This window comes from Vipera ursinii (assembly GCF_947247035.1).
Source record: "Vipera ursinii genome assembly, chromosome: 1".
NCBI classification, from domain to species: domain Eukaryota; kingdom Metazoa; phylum Chordata; class Lepidosauria; order Squamata; family Viperidae; genus Vipera; species Vipera ursinii.
This window is the reverse complement of record NC_139512.1, coordinates 287,054,716-287,077,521: the sequence shown is the minus strand read 5'-3', so window position 1 is coordinate 287,077,521 and position 22,806 is coordinate 287,054,716. Positions and strand designations below refer to the sequence as shown.

General features: G+C 36.5%; 1 protein-coding gene across 1 annotated transcript in view; it reads right to left on the bottom strand.

Annotated features, from left to right (window-relative positions):
* Window positions 1-22,806, bottom strand: part of RYR2 (ryanodine receptor 2) — a 329,037-nt gene that overhangs the window by 129,605 nt on the left and 176,626 nt on the right. Inside the window, exons 29-41 of the mRNA XM_083349904.1 lie at window positions 22,393-22,567; window positions 19,971-20,179; window positions 18,676-19,022; window positions 18,123-18,237; window positions 13,035-13,195; window positions 10,974-11,133; window positions 10,646-10,732; window positions 8,336-8,562; window positions 4,932-5,733; window positions 4,232-4,432; window positions 2,700-2,805; window positions 1,881-2,024; window positions 689-962 (exon numbers count right to left, since the gene is read on the bottom strand). Of these exons, the coding sequence (XP_083206030.1) occupies window positions 689-962; window positions 1,881-2,024; window positions 2,700-2,805; window positions 4,232-4,432; window positions 4,932-5,733; window positions 8,336-8,562; window positions 10,646-10,732; window positions 10,974-11,133; window positions 13,035-13,195; window positions 18,123-18,237; window positions 18,676-19,022; window positions 19,971-20,179; window positions 22,393-22,567 (3,008 nt within the window). The remainder of the gene's footprint in view (window positions 1-688; window positions 963-1,880; window positions 2,025-2,699; window positions 2,806-4,231; window positions 4,433-4,931; window positions 5,734-8,335; window positions 8,563-10,645; window positions 10,733-10,973; window positions 11,134-13,034; window positions 13,196-18,122; window positions 18,238-18,675; window positions 19,023-19,970; window positions 20,180-22,392; window positions 22,568-22,806) is intronic.

The following is a 22,806-nucleotide window of genomic DNA, read 5'->3' as shown; positions in this document are numbered from 1 at the left end:
AATGGCTCATCAGTTAAATTAAGTCAGGGCTGTTCTCTATTGTATATGGATGATGCAGACTTCCACTTGATTTGTTTCTATGAGACCTTCAAAAAATCATACATTGTTTCAAAAGCCAGACTTTTAAAAATAAATATATAAAGAAATGAAAAATATAATACTAATATGCTTGATTTATAGGAAGAAAGCATTATGGTTTAAGTTGCATAGAAAACATATACTCTGATCTCAGAAACCTTTTCCTTATTAAAAATAGTTAATAAATATAAAAAACACATTTCCTAAAAATGTCACCTGCCATCTTTTCTATATCTTATCTATATCTCCCCCATAAAATTACCAAATAGTATTTTTTAGAATGTTTAGTTTATTCAAAAAAAGTTAAAATACAAAACACCAATATTTTATTGTTTTATTCTTTAAAACAAAAGAAATTTCTAAATATTATCACATGTTCTCAAGGTACCTGATCATTGTATTGGATTATTTCAATTTGAGCCAGAAGCCAAAAGGAAATTAATTAGAAATTAGCAGTTTTATAGATTTTCATTTCATATATTAGCCTACTTGTCCACAATGCGAATTCCTTGAAGCCTATGAGAATAAACCTCTAACTATCACAGTCTTGTCTCCTAAGAATCAAAGACAATAATGTAAGTTAAGTTTTATGTAGAAAGAAAGGTTTTACCCTAATCCACGAATCATAAGCTTCTCTTCTTCCTTGCCCATCCTAACACTGAGGAGAGAACGGATCTGTCCAAGAGATGCAAGCAAGTTGATGGTATCTTCCACTGATACACCATTTATAGTGTATGTCTTGGGCAAGGCTCGAACCAGGCCACCAACCCCATCATATTGGCGGTGTAGCAAAACAAACATGGCCCTCACCAACTCTGGATCTTCTATTACAGATTCTTGAGCCCAACGTACCATAGTTTCCGATATCAGCTGTTGGAGAGTTGCTAGATGTAGAAAGCATTAAGACAAACATACAACAAGACCTTTTTTTCCACCTTTAATAATAATCATCACATGCTATGCCAATTTGGATTAGAAATTCAGAATGATAAATTTCTGAAAAAAGCAAATCACCAAATCAAATTAGAAATTATGTGTAAAACATACAGAGTCAATTTGGAGGAAAAGAGACAGTTGCTTCACTAGTTACTAGGCTAGAAAAATCCAAATTATTTTTTAAAGGGTCACAATAAAAAATATTCTTTAAAATAAAAATACAAACTGAAGATAATCTGTACTTAAATTCATAAAGGTGAATTAATAACAATATAATAATATCCTATCCAATAAGGATGAGAAAAGAGAAAAGAAGACATGATAAACTGCTGTCATGAAATGGCTATCATTTCTGTGCATTCGCATTCCAGGAATAAAAATTAAATGTGTCAGATTCAGTCCTGATGGGCTATGTGTCACGTTGCAAAGTGTGTTGCCCTGACTATGAAACTTCCAGAAATAAAGAAGTAAAGCTTCTAGCGTAAGTACCTGCCTCCACTCATCATTTCATTCCCTACCAAAGATTGTACAACTATCCCTCCCACAAATAGAAATGAATGCATCCTTACTAGTGGAAAATTATTCATTTGCTCAGTATTTTGTTAGCCTATCTGAATTCCACTTTGCATCCCATCAATTCAACAAGGATTTCCCAAAAGCCAAGCTTCTTAGTCAGCAGATTTTGAATGTAGTATAATGTTACCAGAACATGCAATTATTTCAGATAAATTATGTTAAAGGCTGAAATTGCACTGAATTTAAAGACATTTATTCTGAAAGAGATTATGATATCAGAATGAGAGAATTATTACACTATGCTTACTTTAAATTCAGGTAACAACTAAGCCTTATTTTACTTTACTTACATGGTTTCCTGTTATTATCATCAACTAGCTTCTCTGCTTGTTTCTTTTTCAAGTGTGTGACTCTTTCTACAAGATATAGCAGCCGACCTTTAATAGTTAAATCATTGTTTCCATCTAGAATTCCATCTTCATCTAGCTGAATTCCTAGACATAAACATCAAATGTTTATGATAGCGTTAAAACCACAACTAAACAATATATTTGTCTTCATTTCCAAGACTAGCTTTAGAACTTTGAGAGCAGTTAAGTAGTGCTTATTATTTGAAATCATACCTGGCCATAATTTTAAAGTATTCCAGAAATCAAACTTCTAATTAGGGAAATGAAGTGAATATTGATTTCAATAAAGCATTGAAATATTTCAATACAGCTACCATAATTTGATATTTTCAAGCATATCATTTATTGATGTAAAACTTCATGTATCTTGTCCTTTTTGGCATTGCAAAGGAGCATCCTAGCAACCCAGAGTTAGCAGCTATATGCTACACTGTCAATATTATGGAGACCACATTTCAAATTCAGAAAATAGTTCGGGGGGAAAAACAAAAAGCAATTTATGGTAGTTGGCCATGTCATGCTAATTTTACACCTTATGATTTCCCTAAAGCTAGATCAAGGCAGCAGTTGTTATATGGATCTGCAGGTTCTTGCTGACAGTATAGACACTGCAGTTTTAACACTGTATTCAATACAATTTTAAGTATCTTGGTATTAGAATTACCTTTCAATTTATCATATTTTGTTGAATAAAACTATCGGTATTTTATTTGCGTTAAAATTTGGAGCAGGAAAGGAGTATTCAGAGTTCAGGCTTACCGCAATGTGCCATCAGATCTTCATGAAAATCCAGGAAATGATCTCTTATTTCTTCAGGACAAGGACAATCATTTTTATCATCTTTAAAATTCAGCAGCATGTTGATCTTTAAAAACGAACATATATTTAAAGATATGTGTAAGAGGTGATATGTAGGTAAAATACAACATTTACTAAAATAGTATTAGACTTAAGTCATGTTTTAAAACTCCCCATGGAAAGAAAGGATGGAAAGAAGCGCATATATTTTGCTCGTTCTAATGAATTATCATTATATACACTTTTGTACAGCTCACTAATTCAGTTCCTGTAAGATCTATTGAAAGAAATGGTGAAGCCACATCTTTGTCTCTTGGCTTGTACTACGACATTATCAATGTCATCAGATTCCTTTTAGTACTGGTTAGAAATGGTTTAAATGATGTTCAGGATTTTGAGACTTAAATTAAAAATGGGCACTCTAATTGGTACCTGTGTAGTTACATAATAATTTTCATTTATCCTTTCACCAATAGCAAGGCTCACAAATAAAATCTCTTGACACATATATTTAAAAGAGAGCAAAATAACGAACAAAAAGAGCAACTTTCCTATAGACCTAGTAGGATTTTCCTATTCTTCTTTTCTTACTACAGGCTCCGTGACCTATAACTTGTGCTTAGAAGGTCCCCATTCAGAGCAAAGTAGGGGACAGCATGTTTGGGGGAAGGATTGTCAAATTATAAGTATTCAAATGAAAGGAAGGACAAGAGGGGACATGATAGCAGTGTTCCAATATTTCAGGGACTGCCACAAAGAAGAGGGAGTCAAGCTATTCTCCAAAGCACATGAAGGCAAGACAAGAAGCGATGGATGGAAACTAACCAAAGAGAGAAGCAACCTGGAAGTAAGGAGAAACTTCCTGACAGTTAGAAAAATTAATCAGTGGAACAACCTGCCTCTAGAAGCTGTGAATGCTCTAACTCTGGAAGCCTTTAAGAAGAGATTGGACAGCCAATTGTCCAAAATGGTATAGGGTTTCCTGCCTGAGCAGGGGGTTGGACTAGATGACCTCCAAGGTCCCTTCCAACTTATTATTATTATTATTATTATTATTATTATTATTATTATTATTAGTAGTAGTAGTAGTAGTAGTAGTAGTAGTAGTAGTATAAAGATAACTAAAAACATGTGCACATAAAAATGAATACATCGTAAGAATTCTAGAAAATTCATTTCATCAAAATCCAACTATTTAATGTATTGGAGGGTCCCCATACACATATTTTAATGTATATTCAGTCATAAACAGTTAAATTAATATCAGGCCTGGTCCATATTTTTCATGAATGGCAAAATGCTTGTCAAAAGTGACTGCTCCTTGTTAAAACACAATAGCTGAATGTTATGGAAATCAGAATTCTCATTTATCAAGACAGTTTAGCTTTTATTTTTAGTCTGGTATACTCTGGTCCAGGAAAATTATTACCTTGTACAGATTTTTTTTAAACTAAAGAAACCCCCAATATAAAAATATTTATTAGATTATTAACCTGCTCCTGTGGTGGGGATCGAAATTCTTTTGTTTTCTTGGCTGTCAGAGCTGCAGACATATTTAAAGCCTGCATAACTTCATTATATCGGAAACGTTGATTTTCTTGAAGTTTTGCTACAAAATCATCTGAAAATGCTACAATGGCTTCTATTCTATGGCGTATCTGGAAGTCACACAGATATTGGAGTAAATGGCACATCTGAAATAAAATTAATAGAACAAAACAAATGAAGTAACATAGTTTTGAAACTACCATTTCAGATATGGAGTATTTCTTTTATTTAACTAGGATTTCTTTTTTTTAATACAACTTACTTCCATTGTCATCTATTTCTATTTTTTAAACCTTTCATTGTCTCCATTTCAAAATACTGAAAAAATTTCTGCCCTTTTCTTTCCCTCAGCTTAAAATTTTAATTTCCTTTTAAATACATTATTTGTAGTTAATGTATTATTTATTGCTTACTGACAGCTTTACTCTGTCAATATTCTTCTTCTCCCCCTCAATATTCTTCTCAGTATACACATGTTGTAAATATTCTTTTCTATTTGTATCTACTTTTCTCTATGTCTAGAACTTTTTCTTAAACTGCCAGCCCAATTTTTTTTATGTTTGTGCATATATAGGCACATAAATGTCTCAGGTAGAAAAATAATCCACAAAATATACTATTACCTCTGCATTCTTTCGTGATTACCTGTAATTTTACGGGCTCAGGAAGTTTCATTTGAAGAAGTCCTTCTTCTGGAACCTTCTCTCTTCTGATTTCATCCACACCTGTCTCTAAATTTAGACTTTCTGTAACCAGTTCCTTCACTAATATCCGGGTTTCATCTTCACGACCATTATCTTCTTTAAACACACTGGGCTCAATGAGCTGCAAGATATGCTTCAGATCCTCATTGTGGAAGACACCCATTATAAGAAGGGTATAAAAAAGCTTGATCAAAGGAACAAACAGAAATTCTGTAGTACCACCTACTGGATCTCTGACATGAAGGCTGCCCTCCTGAACTGCTTCTGTCAACATCTCTATGGTTTTAGACTTTAAAATTTCTAGAGGAAATTCAGGACTATATTGGTAGCACTCACTGTTCATTCTTACAAAACTGGGAGAAGAAAACTGTATTCTGGGTCGTAAAGATGTACTAAGCCCGATACCTGGTAGGCCATGCTTTTTGTGTTCATCAGGAAACAAAGTAATGCTTTTAGTCTCATCTGTCATTGGGACAATGAATTCATTGTTCATCATCAACCTTGCAGTGGCATAGCTATTAAGATGAATATCAATGAGAAGATCATAATAGCCCGCACGTAACAAGCCTGGCATGTATTTGTTCTCAATTGCATAGAGAAGCTGAGATTCATCAACATGGCTGCACATAGCATGTGCAACTCGGTTATTCCCAAGAGCACACACTGCTGAGTATAGTCTGAGAGTATGATAATGAAACTTTAGCAGTTCTTCTTGTTCTGATAGTTCTAAAATATCTACAGACCTGCAATAAAAAAGAAGGAAAATAATTAAACATAGCAGTTTTGACTTTGTGTGGAAAGTGCTTTTACATCCATACAATCAGCTTTCTAAGAACAAGTTCACAATTATCTTACTGATAAGTCAGTAAATTGATAAGGCTCAATCTAGAGTGCACATTTACATAGGCAAAAATGGAAGCAAGTTTAATTAAAGCAATTAGTTAATTAAAGCTTAATTAAAGCAAGCCCATTGCTAGAAAATTCAGGACTCTTTTCAAGACCCTACAAACACCAGGCGTATGTGAAAAGGAATCCAGACCATTACGGATTACAAGGTGAATCCATTGATATGTAAGGATCACACAGACTTCCTAAACAAACTGAATGCATTTTTTGGTAGATTTGAGACATCAAATAGCACTCCTGCTAGGAAAGCTGTGCCCCATCCTGATGAGCAAGTGCTAAGCTTTGATGTCACCTCTGTCTGGAAAACACTGAAGAAAGTTAACATTTGGAAATCAGCAGGCCCAGATAACATCCCTGGACGTGTCCTTAGAGATTGTGCAGATGAACTGGCTTGTGTTCTCACAGATATTTTCAATCTCTCATTGCAGCAGGCAGTAGTCCCATCATGTTTTAAGATGACCATCATCTTGCCAGTGCCAAAAAAGTCCATAATTACAGTCCTCAACAATTACCGTCCAGTTGCACTGACATCCACCATTATGAAATGCTTTGAGAAGCTGATAAAGGAATTTATAATATCTAGCCTCCTGCCAGCATTTGACCCACTTCAGTTTGCCTACCGACCAAATCGCTCTACGGAGCATCCTATCTCTTCTGTTCTCCATCTGAGCTTGAAGCACTTAGAAGAAATAAATACTCATGTGCGTTTGTTGTTTGTTGACTTCAGTTCGGCATTTAACACAATCATTCCCCAGCATCTAGTAGATAAACTGGGCCTTTTAGGCATAAACACCCCTTTGTGCAACCGGATTCTTGATTTTCTTACCAACAGGCCCCAATACGTGCGAGCTGGAACAAATACCTCTAATACCATTTTCTTGAGCACAGGTTCTCCTCAGGGCTGCATCCTAAGTGCACTGCTGTTCACCCTGTTGACTCATGACTGTTGTGCTAGGTTTGCCACCAACCATATTGTGAAGTTCGCAGATGATACAACAGTAAAAATAATATAGGTGGGTTACACCAGTGGTGGGATTCAAATATGTGAACAACTGGTTTTCTGTGTGGATGCTACTTCTGGAAGTCCGTTCTGGGCCTGGGCAACAAAAAATTAACTACTGGTTCTGCCAAACTGGTGAGAACTGGCTGAAATCCACCTCTGGGTTACACATAATAAATAAAATAATAAAACAAAACAAAACAAAATATAAAATACTAAAAGTGATAAATAGATTTAAATAGATTTACCTAGTCTTAATTTTCTTTTCTTATTGTCTTTCTGCCCTTTGCATGTTTGATAGGATTTTATCAATATATACTAAGATATCCTTTTTGTGGCTGTGAAAGTTGGACCATAAGAAAGGCTGAGCGCCAAAGAATTGAAGCCTTTGAACTATGGTGCTGGAGGAGACTCCTGCGAGTCCCTTGGACTGCAAGGCGATCAAACCGGTCAGTCCTAGATGAGATCAACCCTGACTGCTCTTTAGAAGGCCAGATCCTGAAGCTGAAACTCAAATACTTTGGCCATCTAATGAGAAGGAAGGACTCACTGGAGAAGAGCCTAATTGCTCTGTACCAGCCTGCTACCGGCCTTGCAGAAAAGGCAACCCCTTTACAGACGGCAAGAGGCTGGAATACGTCTGCCAAATTTATTACAAAAACAAACAAGACACGAACCAAGATACCGGAGCTTTGAAACACTATCTGAGCGGTTGCTTTCAGCAAACCAGCCCTCCCCACACAAGTCCTTTATAAAGAGTTCAGGGCGTGGCTTCTCTCTCCCTCCTTCCGAGAAGCCCCATTGCCTTCCTCTGTTTACTCCTACTTGACTGCCTCCTGCGTCGGGCGTCCTTGAACAGGGCCAGCTGTGGGTCATCTTCATCCACGCTGTCAGGCTCACACAGCTGGGTCTCCACCAGGTGGGAGGGGCCTGGCTGGGGGCTCTGCGGAGCCTCAAAGCCATCATCAGCAAGTTCTTCAACACCCCCCTCCTCCCCATCATCTGAGTCATCCGACCCAACTGCCGAACCCACAGGCTGACCCTGAATCACAACACTAATGCTGGGAAAGATTGAGGGCAATAGAAGAAGGGGACGACAGAGAATGAGGTGGCTGGATGGAGTCACTGAAGCAGTAGGTGTGAGCTTAAATGGACTCCAGAAGATGGTAGAGGACAGGAAGGCCTGGAGGAACGTTGTCCATGGGGTTGCGATAGGTCGGACATGACTTTGCAGCTAACAACAACAACAACAATCCTTTTTTTCAGCCGGCACCTTATTTGGATGGAACCTTGTAGGGTAGGCAAGGCAGGTTGTATGACGTGTGAGTTCCGGCACCTTTTTCTTTTACAAAAAAAGCACTGGATATATGATTTACCATACACTTAAGGTCAAACATCTTATCTCATTTCATCTTTAAATGCAACCAAGGAGTGAGTACCTGTTTTCCTCCGGAATGTGAAGGGACATGAACTGCAAAGACTCCAGGCACTGTATTGACCAGCCCTGACGTTCATTGATCCGTGATATATCAATCTTCAAAAACTGATTTGGCACTCTGCTCCAAAGAACATGTGTCAGAAACTGAACATGGAGACGGGGTGGGCATTGAGGAAGTGGATTTTTGTGCTCACTTTTGAACAAGCCCGCTGACAATGGCATTACATTCTGAGAACAGAGCAAAACAGAGTTGTCAGTAAATGCAGTAAACTGAAAAAACAAAAAATAAACTCAGTCAAACACACACACACACACACATACATATGCATATACATATATACATATATATGTGTATATATGAATGAAATGGTCATGTTTCATAAATTTGGAGAATAGGTTGCTTACCCGTAACTGTGTTTGAATTGTCATCTTATGTATTCATACTAAAGATCATTCTGTGAAAATGTAACAAATATAACAAACATTCTAGCGGATGAGATGGAAAGGAGAAGAATGCAAGAAAAATAGGTTGACTGATGTGAATGTCCAAAGTTACTTTTGACAAAAATGCCATAATTCAACTATAATCACTCTGTCAGTATGAAAATATGGAGATCTATACAAACAGTACACGGTCTCCTAGCCGACGTGATTTTAAGAGTTCATTATCCATGTATGCTAATGATTCAATAAGTTTGTTGCTGAGACTTTGAGTACTATAGGAAAATATAAAAATAGAGTCAGAATTCAATCCATAACCTTTGATAACTCTTTCAGAAAATGATGCATCAGTAGATGCAACAAACTCCAAGAATGATCCATTGAAGATATTTAGTTGCTGCTAAATACTGACCAAAAAGATGGTGCTAAGCCTTAAGACTACTTGTAAAGGGCAGTTTAGCAGAACTGAACATGATTCTGATACTAAGGAAAGCAACCTGACTCACTTTTCATTTTAAGATTGAATCTTCATCATATTTGTAAAGAATTAACCAATGGCATCACCTTTGCCCAGGGGACACCCAGTAGGGGGCTCCTTTCATGTCTCTGCTAATGAGCCCATCAAAGTGGTACCTATTTATCTACTCACATTTGCACCCTTTCAAACTGCTAGGTCAGCAGGAGCTGGAGCGAATGACAGGAACTCACCCCACCACACAACAGCACTTAGTCTCGAACGCAGGTTTGCAGATTGTCAACCCAGCGTTCTAACCATGTTAGCTATCACATTCCTTTTAAAATTGAGTGGTGTTACCTGAATGACCTACTGAAACTCTGGTAGTATAAAAATCCCTATCATAAAAATGTTGGTCTCAACTGTCTGTATTGTAATGACTATTGTTTTAATTAAGTTTTATATGTTCATACCAATGGTGGACATTGAACAGTAAAATATGACTCATACTTTGAGAGTCCGCTCTATGCAAAAATTAGTGTTGTAGCTTTCTATGAAAAAAAATTGGCAAAAAGCACAACCACAGTAAGTACTACTATAACGCCTAATAACATTTTTACTAAAAGAACCATGATATAAATCTATCTGGCATATGTGTAGTGATAAAATACTCCAGAGTCACTTTGGATAGTGAGATGGGCAGCATATAAATTTAATATATAAAAATAAAAAAGCTTATCTACCAGGTGCCCATTAGATAACACTACTGTATGACATGTATTAATAGTGTACAGTAGTGCTATTCCAATACAGATTCTTTAATTGGGTCTATCACCAACGTACTGGAGTTTATGAAATTGATGATTTTTTTTCTTTTTCTTTTTAGACTTTACCTTCTCACACTTTCAGGAACCTTTCCTGTTTTTAGTTTCTTGTTCAACGGCATGAAACTTTTGGCTATGGTAAGTTCCCAACCAGAACTATATATAGATGCTGAACCACATGTGTTCCAAAGAAAGGTTATGATGAATAGGTTACTTGAATAAGCTCATTGAAGGGGTTTTTTTAAAAACAAAAACAAAAATCTGGAGGTTATACCCCCACAACTTTTTCGCTTGCTCTAATATAAAACCAGAGCTTGGCATGGTTTCTATACTCAAAGATAAATGGGAGATCTAAGAAAGATGGGAACCCATTTGACTATGGTTCTGTACTGATTTTGTGTATAATCCTGTATTTACTCAAGATTTTCCTCTCAGTATAACTGATGGACGATGAGGAACTGAGAAAGGAAATGTCCACACTTCTACCACTGGATAAGGAAAAATTTATGCCACTTTTGTTACTATTACAAAAGGTTGGAACCAGAGTATCAGGAATGTTTTAAATACAGTAAACTAAATGGGTGATAGTTACCTTTATTCGTCCCAACTCAAATTGGAAAACGTTAGGGCTTGTGGCTTGTGCAAATACTGCAGGAAATAATTTAGTACTTGGCTCCACCTAAGAAAAAACAAATATAAAAAATATTATAAGTCAAAATAGGTATAAAGATAGTTTGCAGAAAGAACCATATTAACCTAAGCATTTTCCATAATAAAGTTGTAAATCTTTCATGAATGAGCTACTATCCAAAGTTAAAATTTGGGGAAATTACTATTTTCTTTTCAAATATGGTATGTTTTTTTAAAAAAAAATAATCAAATTTTGTTGGGCAACCTATAACCAAAAAAAATATCATTACCTGATAATAAGTGCTTAACTCTTTGCCATTGGTAGTGAAGGATAGGATACCAGTTGCAGCATCAACCAAGCAACCAATCTCTAATCCATTATTATTGCGTCCTTGCCCTGGACTCATGCTTTCTCCGGCACACACCATATAGCAATTGCTTCGTTTGATACTGCATTTCAAAAGGTTGATAATAGGTTAATGTTACAAGGCAAGCTCCCAAACTCCATTAGGCTCTGCCATGTCCATGTTCTATCCAGTTCTCTTCAATATTAAAATATTTGCTCACCAACAGGAAATTCCCACTAATATATGTGCAGAGCATTTCCAAGCAGAGAGAAGATAAAGCAGCATGTACAGTTTTCTAAGAGTCCTACAGGTATCACAGATTCTGCATGATGACAGTTTTAATGTGTTTTTCTTTTAACCTGCTAATGCTCTCATGAGACAATTTGTAATACAGTTATTAATGCTGTAAGCAAGCAAGCAAGAAAATAAATAAATAAATAAATACATGAAGGTAAAATTAGACTTATTTTATCGCAATTATGTCAATGACTCAATGAATACTTAACTCATATGTATTACAATAGGACTTCACAGAGATCTAGCTCTAGCTTACACATAATGGCTTTCTTTCGGTCAATTATTCAAAATTCCATATATCAGAAAATAATACATTCATTAATAAATTTATTAAGCAAAAAATAAATCTCTAAGTGAGCATTCTTTCATTGTCTCTCCCACACTCCCCATTTAAGTGGCTTGCATTAATGTAGAATTCCTTCTCAAATAAGAACTAGAACGCTCTAGTTTAATGTCAGTTGCAAACGAGGATGCAAGCAGGACTGTTATCACCCAGAATTCCTTAGATGAGATGAAATGTAGAGCTGTAATTTAATAAAAATCTAAGAAACAATGAGATGCCCCCTTGAATAAGAGGAAGAGGAAAAGGAAAGAATTCTTATCCAATGCTCAATCCATTCTTGATGAAGCTAGAAACAATGGTTAGGTTGTTTTTCATAAATCTAAATATTGGCATATTGCATTTAATTTCAAAAATAAACAATAGATGAATATTAATACATTTTGTAAGCAGACACAACAATAACTACAATTCTAATTTAAGTTGCATATCTTTCTCCAAAGGCCATCTCTACTAGACTAAACCAAACCACCTGGTAAGTCTGAATTACCATTATCGTTCTCACCTTTCCTATTAACTATTTCCTTAGCTTCTTATGATTATAACTTTGTTGTTTGTATCTTAGGATTTTTATTGATTGCTTTTATTTAGCATCCTATTATGATTTTTTGCTGATTGCTTATTTAGTATCCTATGACTATCACTGAGTGTTGTATCTTATAATTTATGATGATTGTATTTTATGATTATGATCATGATTTATCACTTGTTGCTCATATGTACAATGAGAGGTTATGCTCCAGAGACAAATTCCTTGTAACTCCAATCACACTTGGCCAATAAAGAATTCTATTCTATTCTATAAATAGAAGGGAGGATGTAGAGAGTCACCTTATGGCCTTCACCTAGATGCACATAACCTCACGTTTGAAAGTGCTATGATTGGGATATTATGCTACTATGACCATCTGTAATGTCACAGAGAGATGTATTTCTTAGTCATGCTAGAACAGGATAGAGTTATAACCTCCAGGGAACTAGCACTTAAATACACTTCTATTACAGAGAATAAAATATAACTTTTGGATTCCACATTTAAAATTCATTAAATGTGATAATTGCATTTTGCTCACACTTAGGTGTGGATTGTAAAATAAATATAAATCTTCATTCCAATGAAACCCCTGAATAGAATATTAAGTTTAAGGACTTTATAATCTTATGCTAACAGAAATAAAACTTCCATTTTTAAAAAATGGAGTACTTATCAAATGAAATATAGCATCATGTAATATTCATGTTAATGTGAATAATAAATACAGATATCAATCTTAATAAATACTAGTTTTAACTGGATAATATAGTCACTGACACAATGGAATGATTTGATATCAATTGTTTTTAAACAAAAGAAAAATAAAGCCAACCTCTCATGAACTTTCCCTTTTTCATCTCCTAAGGTTACTGTAACAGTACGGACTCTGTCCAAATCAAAGTTTGTGTCATATTGATGGAAATCAGATGTAATCCAGCCTACCCAAACATTAGCAGGTTCTTGTCCAGGAAATATACGTACAGAGTAATAATACTGTCAAGACATAAAAACATATTACCCACAATATTAATATTTCACTTTGATCTATTACTATACTGAATTTTTTTCCTGAAAAATCTATCTTGTTCTGAAAATAACACCAAACCCAGAAGATTACGTAATTGCTAGAAGCAAGAATAGAATCTCTAGGACCATGTAAGAGTCAGTCTTATCATTAATCGATTTATCCCCAATTAATTTACAGAATAAATTTCACTGGATGAGTTGCTTTATGAGGGAGATGGGCAGTTTCTAAATATGCTAATTAAATGGAAGCCACCAGGCTGTATACCACTCTTAATAATTCTAGGAATCCATTTGTCTTGGACAATCAGGAAAAAAGTTGATGCTGGTAACATGCCTTTTGATTTCGAAGGCTGGCTCCATAGATGGCAGAGCATCACCTGAAAGCTCTTTACTAACATTTTGGTATTTGGAGAAGCTAAGTTCCACATATGAGTTATTTGTTTTGAAAACAGTTAAATACTGAGACCAACAGAAAATCCAAATTTTTCAGGAGAGGTTACTGTGGTTCTTGTGCTAAGTGTAATCATTTAATAACTTCTTCTTAAGCTAAGTTGTTGAGCTAAGTATCCATTCCACCTTTGATTACTCTATTTACTTTCATTTGTTTTCAACTAACCATTCTATTACAACACAATTATATATGTTTCTAACTTTTTGTCTCCTTTTAAATTCAGAATCAGAACTAGAAATCTTGGAAGGAATCTCATGGTCACAGTGTTTTTTTAATGATCTGTGAACATTCCTGAAGGGATTTTTTTTAAAAATTCGATTTTTTCCCAAGGGACTCAGGGCGGTTTACAGGGCAAATTAAAACAGTGCAATGTACAAATTAAAATAAAATTAAATTAATAGCCCCAAAAGAGTTTAAAATTTAAAATTTAAAACCATAAAACCCCTCAGTCCAGGCCGGCTAACTCAAATAGCCAGGTTTTTAGGTCCCGGCGAAACGAGCGATGGTCGGGGGCGATCCGGAGTTCCACAGGCAGTTGATTCCATATGGCAGGCGCGCCCACCGAGAACGCTCTCCCCCTGGGGATCACCCGCCGGCACTCCCTGACCCGGCGGGACCCTGAGGAGGCCCTCCCTGTGGGAGCGCACAGGACGATGGGAAGTTGATGCTGGCAGCAGGTGCTCCCTAAGATAATCTGGACCCATGCCATTTAGGGCTTTATAGGTCATCACCAGCACCTTGAATCTCACTCGGAGAGCAACTGGAAGCCAATGCAGCTCGCGGAGAAGAGGCGTTACATGGGAGTATCGGGAGACCCCCATCACAACTCGCACAGCTGCATTCTACATTAGGGGAAAAAAAACTCATAATGGCTTATGTCCTTTCTGTCCCTAAATACATTTTTCATTTTCCTCTCCCACTACAAGTAGTCCTTGACTTACAACCATTCCTTTAATGACTGTTCAACAGCACTGAACAAAGTGATGTATGACTGGTTCTCACACATGACTGTTGCAGCAAGCCCAGAGTTATGTGATCAAACTTTGGGTGCTTGGCAACTGGCACATAGTAACAATGACTGCAGGTGTCCCAGGGTCCTGGGATTGTCATTTGCAACCTTCCTAAGGAGTTTCTGACACCAAAGTCAATGAGGGAAGCAGATTCGCTTAATGATTGCATGATTAACAATTATTGCAAAAAAGGTTGTAAAATGAGGAACAACTCACTTAATAACTGTCTTGCTTAGCAACAGAAAGTTTGGGCTCAATTGTGGTCATATGTTGAGGATTACCTATACTCAAACTTTCCTGATGTATACAGTAAATGCTGCTCTGTCAATTTCATACTAATTTCTTGAATTCCTTGTTTATTTCCTGGGACCAATGTATTTACAACAGAAAGCTTTGTGTGTCAACTCCAGCTGTCCTACCCTGCCATCAATTTTCAGTGAGGAATCAACAAATGCAATTTTTAATTACAAATATTAAACACTTATTTCTCCATGAATACATTTAATTATATGGTTGTTAGAAAGTATATGATATAAATCAATTCCACGCCCTATAACATACTGATTTTTTAAATTTCATATTGTCACATATTCTTAATTTGACCTATTTGCTATGTTACATAAAATGCACTTAAAATATCCATATTCTTTTGCTTATAAAAGCTATTGACAGCTGTGGCACCTTTTTAACAGGTAGTTCTTTAACCATAATACTTTGGTAAAATAATAATTTGTTCTACAAAATTTTCAGTGCCTAAAGGGCAGGATTGAGGTTTGCAGACATGAATGAAAATCATCACCTGAAATAAGTCAACTAGCCTCAGATATATTGCTTATCACTTCCAGATGTGTTGATGCTATCTGAAAAGATGGCATAGAAAGTAAGGAAGATGACCTTGATGGAAATAAGCAAAAACCATTACCGTACATATGCAAAGGAGAAAGAAGATAATATTTGGAAGTGGCTCAGGTAGGTGTCTCCCCAATTCATGGGGGTAAAAGAAGGGTAGGGCATGGGGAAAGGCCAGAGAACAACATAACCAGATCTGTTATTTCAATAAAGGTACTTTTAAACTTTCTAAGTTGATTTTCTGGTCTAGTCTACCAAATGGGACTGACAGCACATCCCCTCCCTGCAAAACCAAACTGAGGATATGGACTGCTTTATCAACTCCTAAATTCAAAACCCTTCGATGAGGCTACTATGAAGCCCATTCCAACACTTAGAGCAAACTTTAGCACAGGGAACTAATGACAATCCTGTAGTGAACATATTCCAATCAAATAATTCGTTAAGCAAAAAAAATATTTTGGACTACCGTAATTCACTCTGTGTGAAGTTGCCTCGATAGCTGCCTATCCAAAAATTACAAGTGGTCCAGAATATAACAACAACAACAACAACAACAACAATAATAATAATAATAATAATAATAATAATAATAATAATAATAATAATAATAGTGGAAGGGACCTTGGAGATCATCTAGTCCAACTCCCTGCTCAGGCAGGAAAACCTGTACCATTTCAGACAATACGTAGTGAGGGGAGTTCTGATGTTATCCCATGTAACAACCCAACTTATCATTGGCTATCAATTGGTTTCTAAGTGCAACTCAAAATGATGGTTGTCACATTTAAAGTCCTATATGGGTCAGGCCCTGGATATCTACAAGATCTCCTTTGCCCAGCAAAGTCTGCCCATCTAATAAGATTGAACTAGGTCCCTTCCCTTAGACACTCTACCTATGGGCACAAAGAACTGATCCTTCTCTATTATGTACGGTCACTCATGCGCTCGTGACCTCTCGTCTGGACTACTGCAACGCTCTCTACATGGGGCTGCCCTTGAGGACCACTCGGAGGCTCCAACTGGTACAGAATGCAGCTGCGAGAGTTGTGTTGGGAGTCTCCCTATACTCCCATGTTACACCTCTGCTCCGTGAGCTGCATTGGTTGCCAGTTGTCTTCCGGGTGAGATTCAAGGTACTGGTAATGGTGTTTAAGGCCCTACATGGCATGGGTCCGGAGTACCTTAGGGAGCACCTGCTGCCGGCATCAACTTCCCTCTGCCCTGTGCGCTCCCACAGAGAGGGCCTCCTCAGGGTGCCACCGATCAGAGAATGTCGATTGGTGGCCGCCAGGGGGAGGTCCTTCTCTGTGGGCGCCCCGGAGCTATGGAATCAGTTGCCGGTTGAGCTCCGGATGGTGCCCGATCTTCGCTCCTTCCGTCGCGATCTGAAGACATTCTTATTTGAACAAGCCGGCCTGGCCTGATGGGGGATGGTTTGGGTTTTTTATTCTCATTTTATTATATGTATTTATTGTTTTTAGTTGGGCACATGTTTAATTCTTTTTTAACTTTGGTATTTTTGTATTTTTTATATATCTGTCCTGTTCACCGCCCTGAGTCCTTCGGGAGAAGGCCGGTATATAAATAAAATTATTATTATTATTATTATTATTATTATTATTATTATTATTATTATTATTATTATTATTATTATTATTATTATTATCCCAGTTTGAAATAGCTTATCACCAAAGTGTTACTCATCCTATTATGCTTTGAAATAATTATTCAAATTTAACTTTCTAAGGAAGAGATCTAGCATAAGTTGGACCAGCATCAAGGTTTAGTTGGATGTTTTGTTCTCAGTGAACTTAGTTCACCCTCCCTCCCTATTCATTCATTCATTCATTCAGGATTTTTATCTGCCTTTATTATTTTAAAATTAACTCAAGACAGGGTACATACACAATACTCCCTTCTTCTCTTTTTCCCCCCATAACGACCCTGTGAGAAGGTGGTAGGCTGAGAGAGAATGACTGGCCCAAAGCCACCCAGACAGCTTTCATGCCTCAGGAGGGACTAAATTCACAGTGTTTTGCTTCTAGGCCAACATCTTAACCACTACACCAAACTGACCTGGTAATGTTGCTATTACTTTGTATTACTCTTTCCCATTATACTATATTATTTTTGTATTAAAATAAAATCTTAATTTTTGTTATAAATTAAATACTTTTTTTAGTCTTGTCATTTTGCTAATCTAGTTCATATAGAAGTTATAGAAATTATAATTAGCAGCACATAGTGACAAACAAGACTAATTTAGGGAGCAGAAGAGAAGATGCTGAGATAAGTAGCCAGTAAGTCAAGGCTCAGAACAAACGGCACCACTGAACACATTCCACCTCTATTTCTCCATCTAACACCATCCATGCATAAGTTTCAAGTTTCTTTTGAAATCAGCATTTCAAATGAAAATTTACTGCCATGTAATGTTTAAGCTTTCAGCTTAACAGCAATTCCTTAAGACCATTCCAATAATTTCTGCTCTATAAAGATATACAGTTAATATATAATATCCTATCATATTTGATAATTTTAACCTATCCTTAGTGGAAATATTAACACTAAATTGCCATACTGTAGAAGTTTGCATTAGATAATCATAATCATCTCTTTCATCTGCTAGGACATCTTCAGTTAGTCTTGCAGAATGGCTTGTGCTGTAGTCTGGCTTTGTCCTTTTCAGCATAAATCTGTAATGTATAAAAATGTAAAAGAGTGAATACATCTCTTTTATATCTGTTGATTCAGAATAATCCTGTATCTTCAATCAAATGAAGCTGAATTTGAAGGTATCAAGATATTCACTCAATTCAATTTGGCCCTTTTTACAAACTTAGTCAAAATGTACAGTTATTAACAACAGGGTCAGGACAGCAAATATCTCTTTACATTTGCAGACATAGTTGCTACATTAAATATTAATACAAACTTGTCCATATTTCATTTATATTTCATGAACAGGAAAGCTGGAACAAAGAGAAAGCAAACATTTAAAAACAGAAATCGCTGCCCTTTTTATTCAGAGACATCACAATGAAATTCATTGACAATATGGCAAGGAATACATTTATTTGTATTCTTGAGAGTCAACAGTATGTAGAACAACTGAGGTGATCAAACTATCTGACCTTTGCTTGAGGCGTGAAGGTTTCTCTTGTGTATAGTCTTTATGGTTATTGAACTCCGATTTTGCAGCTTCTTTTTCTCCACGGTCAGGTATGAGATGGCCATGAGCAGTCTTCATGAGAACTTCAAAATCAGAATCTGCATCATAATCATCCAAATCACTCTTTGGGCCAAAAAGATTAGAATTTGGCATTCCTCCTCCAGGCATTTTAGAAAAGACTTCTGCACATTCAATGGGCATGCTTAGACGATAAAACATGATATCTGTTTTGCTGTTTTGAGATCCAAAGGACCGCTGTGTGACTTTCAAGCATGGAGAACTATCTGCCGTTCCATCAATCCTGGTAACCTACAAAATGCAAAAATGCAATTGTAAAATCTATGGAAACATAGAAAACAAAATGTTATTTATACTTAATGGTTTTTTATAGTATATAAATAAATAATGTTTATTCTTGCCCTCTGTAATATCGTGGCGGGTTAGATGAAATGTAGGAGAATGAAGCACCATTACAGAAAATAAATATGAGTTCTGTAAAACTACAAAATGTGAAAAAGCCTGATATTAGATTAATACACAATCCTGTTTTAATTACATTAAATATAGGTTAGAAGCAGGCTTTGACAAGCTTTCAAGATTCTGTTTTAATACGCTGACTGCATTAAAGTACATTCTAAGACCCTTAATGATTTCCGTTTTTCACCTTGCCTATCTTGAAGCAAGATAGAAGAATTAGTTACTAAAAAATTTCTTCTAGAGCAGGGGTGTCAAACTGCCAGCCCACAGGCCAGACACATTACGTGGAAGCTGTGTCCACCCCATTGCCAGCAATGGCAAAACAGTCCCGATACGTCGCATGACGTCGTGTGACATTGCAAGTTTGACATGTCTGCTCTAGAAGGTAGGAGGCATAATTTCAGTTAATTGCTTTTAAAAAAATTTATTAATATAATATTGGGCTCTGAAAGACAACAAAACTTCTGTTATAAAAATATGCAGGTGGATTAACAATTACTGTGGATATGAATAGAGACGCTGCATTTTTCTCTTTAACTCAAAGGGAAACTTTTAACTTTGGCCTTACAAATAAGAAATATGTTACTTTATCTATTTAATTATACATTATACATTTTAAATGTATAGAAAGGGTAATAATATAATATAGTATTATTATAAAACAACAATAATAAACCTTTCGGTACTTATTTGACAGCCTTACTATATATACTATACATACTATATTAACTACTATCACTTACTATGTTCAGTCTCACAAAATAAATTAAAGATTCAAACCTCAATATGTTCATGATTTGCTGGTACTGGAAGAAACTGAGGTAATCTCTTGCTGAGCCATATAGTAATGTCACGATTTGTATTCACAGCAAAAGGTTCATAGCCTTCTTGTAAGCCACAAATAGTGAAATATTTCAAAGTGCTAACATCTTTCCCAAAGTTCATTCTGCCCACCTGTGACAATCCCAGACTACAGGCAGGTATAAAGCCTGCAGAAATGAAAGATATATGTAAATGATAAATATTAACAACTGTTCTCATGCACTTAATTTGCTTTTTCCTTATAACTTCCTTTTTCCAATCAAGTCTTTAAATCAGACAATATATTCCATCTATATCAAAGGTCTTCAAACTTGGCCTTTTTATGACTTGTGGACTTCAACTCCCAGAATTCCTCAGCCAGGCACACTGGCTGAGGAATTCTGGGAGTTGAAGTCCACAAGTCATAAAAGGACCAAGTTTGAAGATCCCTGATCTATATGAATAAGCAAATATACATTTTATTATGGTACTATTGAGAGTACAGAGGATAAAATAAGTGAGCGAAGAAAACAATACTGTTTGTTAGAGTACTAAATATCCAACAAAAATGAAAATGTTTGAGGCCAGCCTATTTGTTTCTACTCATTCCATTAGCTCAAGCAGTATATGCTGCCTGTTGAGAGTTCCATCCATTGCAGGTAGCCATCCAGCAAAACCCAGGAAGAGACCTTTTCTGTCATGACATTTGCCCTGTGGAACATAGTTCCCCCCCCCCAAAGATCAGATTGGCCTTGATCATGTTGGCCCTTCGCAAGGCCCTAAAGATGTCACTGTGTTCCCAAGTGTGGTAGCTAGATTGTTAGAGCCTATGAATGGGTTCTTTTATCTCAGCTGATGACTGTGTATTTACTTTTTTTTTTTAATTCCATTTATATCCCGCCCTTCTCCGAAGACTCAGGGCGGCTTACAAGCTTATATTTGTTTTGTTGGTTTTGCTATTTTAATTGTTGCTAATCAGAGTCTCTTGTTTGAGATGCCAGCCATGCATGAAGCAAAAATATATGAAGAGCTATAGACTGGAAACTGGATTCTATGAAAGGCTGAATAAAATGGAAATGGTTAGCTCTAAAAAAGATAAGGCATAACTTGGTAATTAGATGAGTGGTACACATAGAAGAAAATCATCATTTATTGTCTACCATGCTACCTTCGAGACACATAATAATAATCTAAAGTTTGAGAAAATACAGCCTGGGTGAAATTTAAAGAAAATTTCTTAATACAAGAACAATTCAGTACTGAAATCAATTACTTACAATCATGGTGAGCTCTTCATTAATTCAGACTGGCTTGGACAAATGTCTATTAAAGTTGATTTAATTTGGATTCCTGAACTGAGCAGGCATGCAACTTTAATGGTCTAAATCAGGGGTGTCAAACTCAATTTCATTGAGGGCCGCATCAGCATTGCGGTTGCCCTCAAGGGGCCAGGTGGGTATGGCCAGGGTGGGCGTGGCCTACTGGGTGGGCGTGGCCAGCTCTACATCATTGGCATCAAGGGCGCCTATGGGGGCCTGGGCAGGAGTGGGAGAGATCTGAGGGTCTCTGGCAGAAGGAGGGTTTCTGGGCCTCGGCCAAGGCAGCAGGGGCCGTTCCCTCACTGTTTCCAGGATGGCTTCGCGGGCCACATGAAACCACTTCGCGGGCCGGATCCGGCCCCCGGGCCTTGTGTTTGACATGTCTGGTCTAAATGGTCCCTTCTAATTCTATGTTTCTTTAATCAGCACTTAGAAATATAAAAGAAGCCTTACTACACACATTCATTGTCTAGCTGCACAAGTAATTGTTCAGCACCTTATCCTATTACTAATCTGTCCGAAACTAGACCTTATCTATAGGGTAAAATCTAATGGATTTATCTACTGCCCTGGACAAATTTACTATGGAAGAGGTCAACTGCCTGTACTGATGATATACAATTAAATCAGATGTAGGCAATGTCCAATATAGGTCAAGGACCATAATTCAGCCTCTTGACCTTCTGAAGGACCACAGTACATTGTTGATACGTTGTAACATCCTTAGATGTATGGTGTACTCAAACATTTTTAGTCTCTTTTCTGGATAAATTTAGGGTGGAAATGATTGTAATGGAATTGGAGGTCCCAAGACAAACTGACTGCATTTGTACACTTAAAACCACCTCAAACTATCAGTCATTGTTGCACCAAAATCCACCCACTTTGCTACCATATTTTAATATCATAATCCCAGAATGCTGATGGGTCACCCAGATAGAACCCTTGAGGTAATTCTTGTTTCTGAGCCATAACCTTTGGCTGAAATAAACTAACGGTTGGTTTTAAAAACTTCTCTAAGACAATAAGGAAAAAGTTGCTGAGGCACCCAGAAAGCAGCACAAATTCGCTCAAGAACTTACCATCACCAACCTCAAAATCTTTAAATGCAAGTTCAGAACCTGAGTCATCAAGAAGGATTTCACCATTTAGCGTAAACATCATGGTGTGCTCATTCAGATCCACCATGCATCCCACAATATCTGCTGTTAGCCAAGTACGCCCAAAATGCTCATTTCCCTGGTGCCATCGCTGGGCCTAGATAATAACAGATTTCATGCAACATAAACTATTACTTTTATGATTTTAGTATTCTTTAAAAATTCTTGAGCTCTAAATATTAAATCTTACAACTAATTCTATAAAAATAATTTTCAAAACACATCAACTGTGCCACATTCAATATTTTTGGAAAATAATTTATGAGCACAATATACATTGTTCTCAATACCTTTTAAAAAGAAAAATCAGATCACCATTATTTTAGGAATAAATCC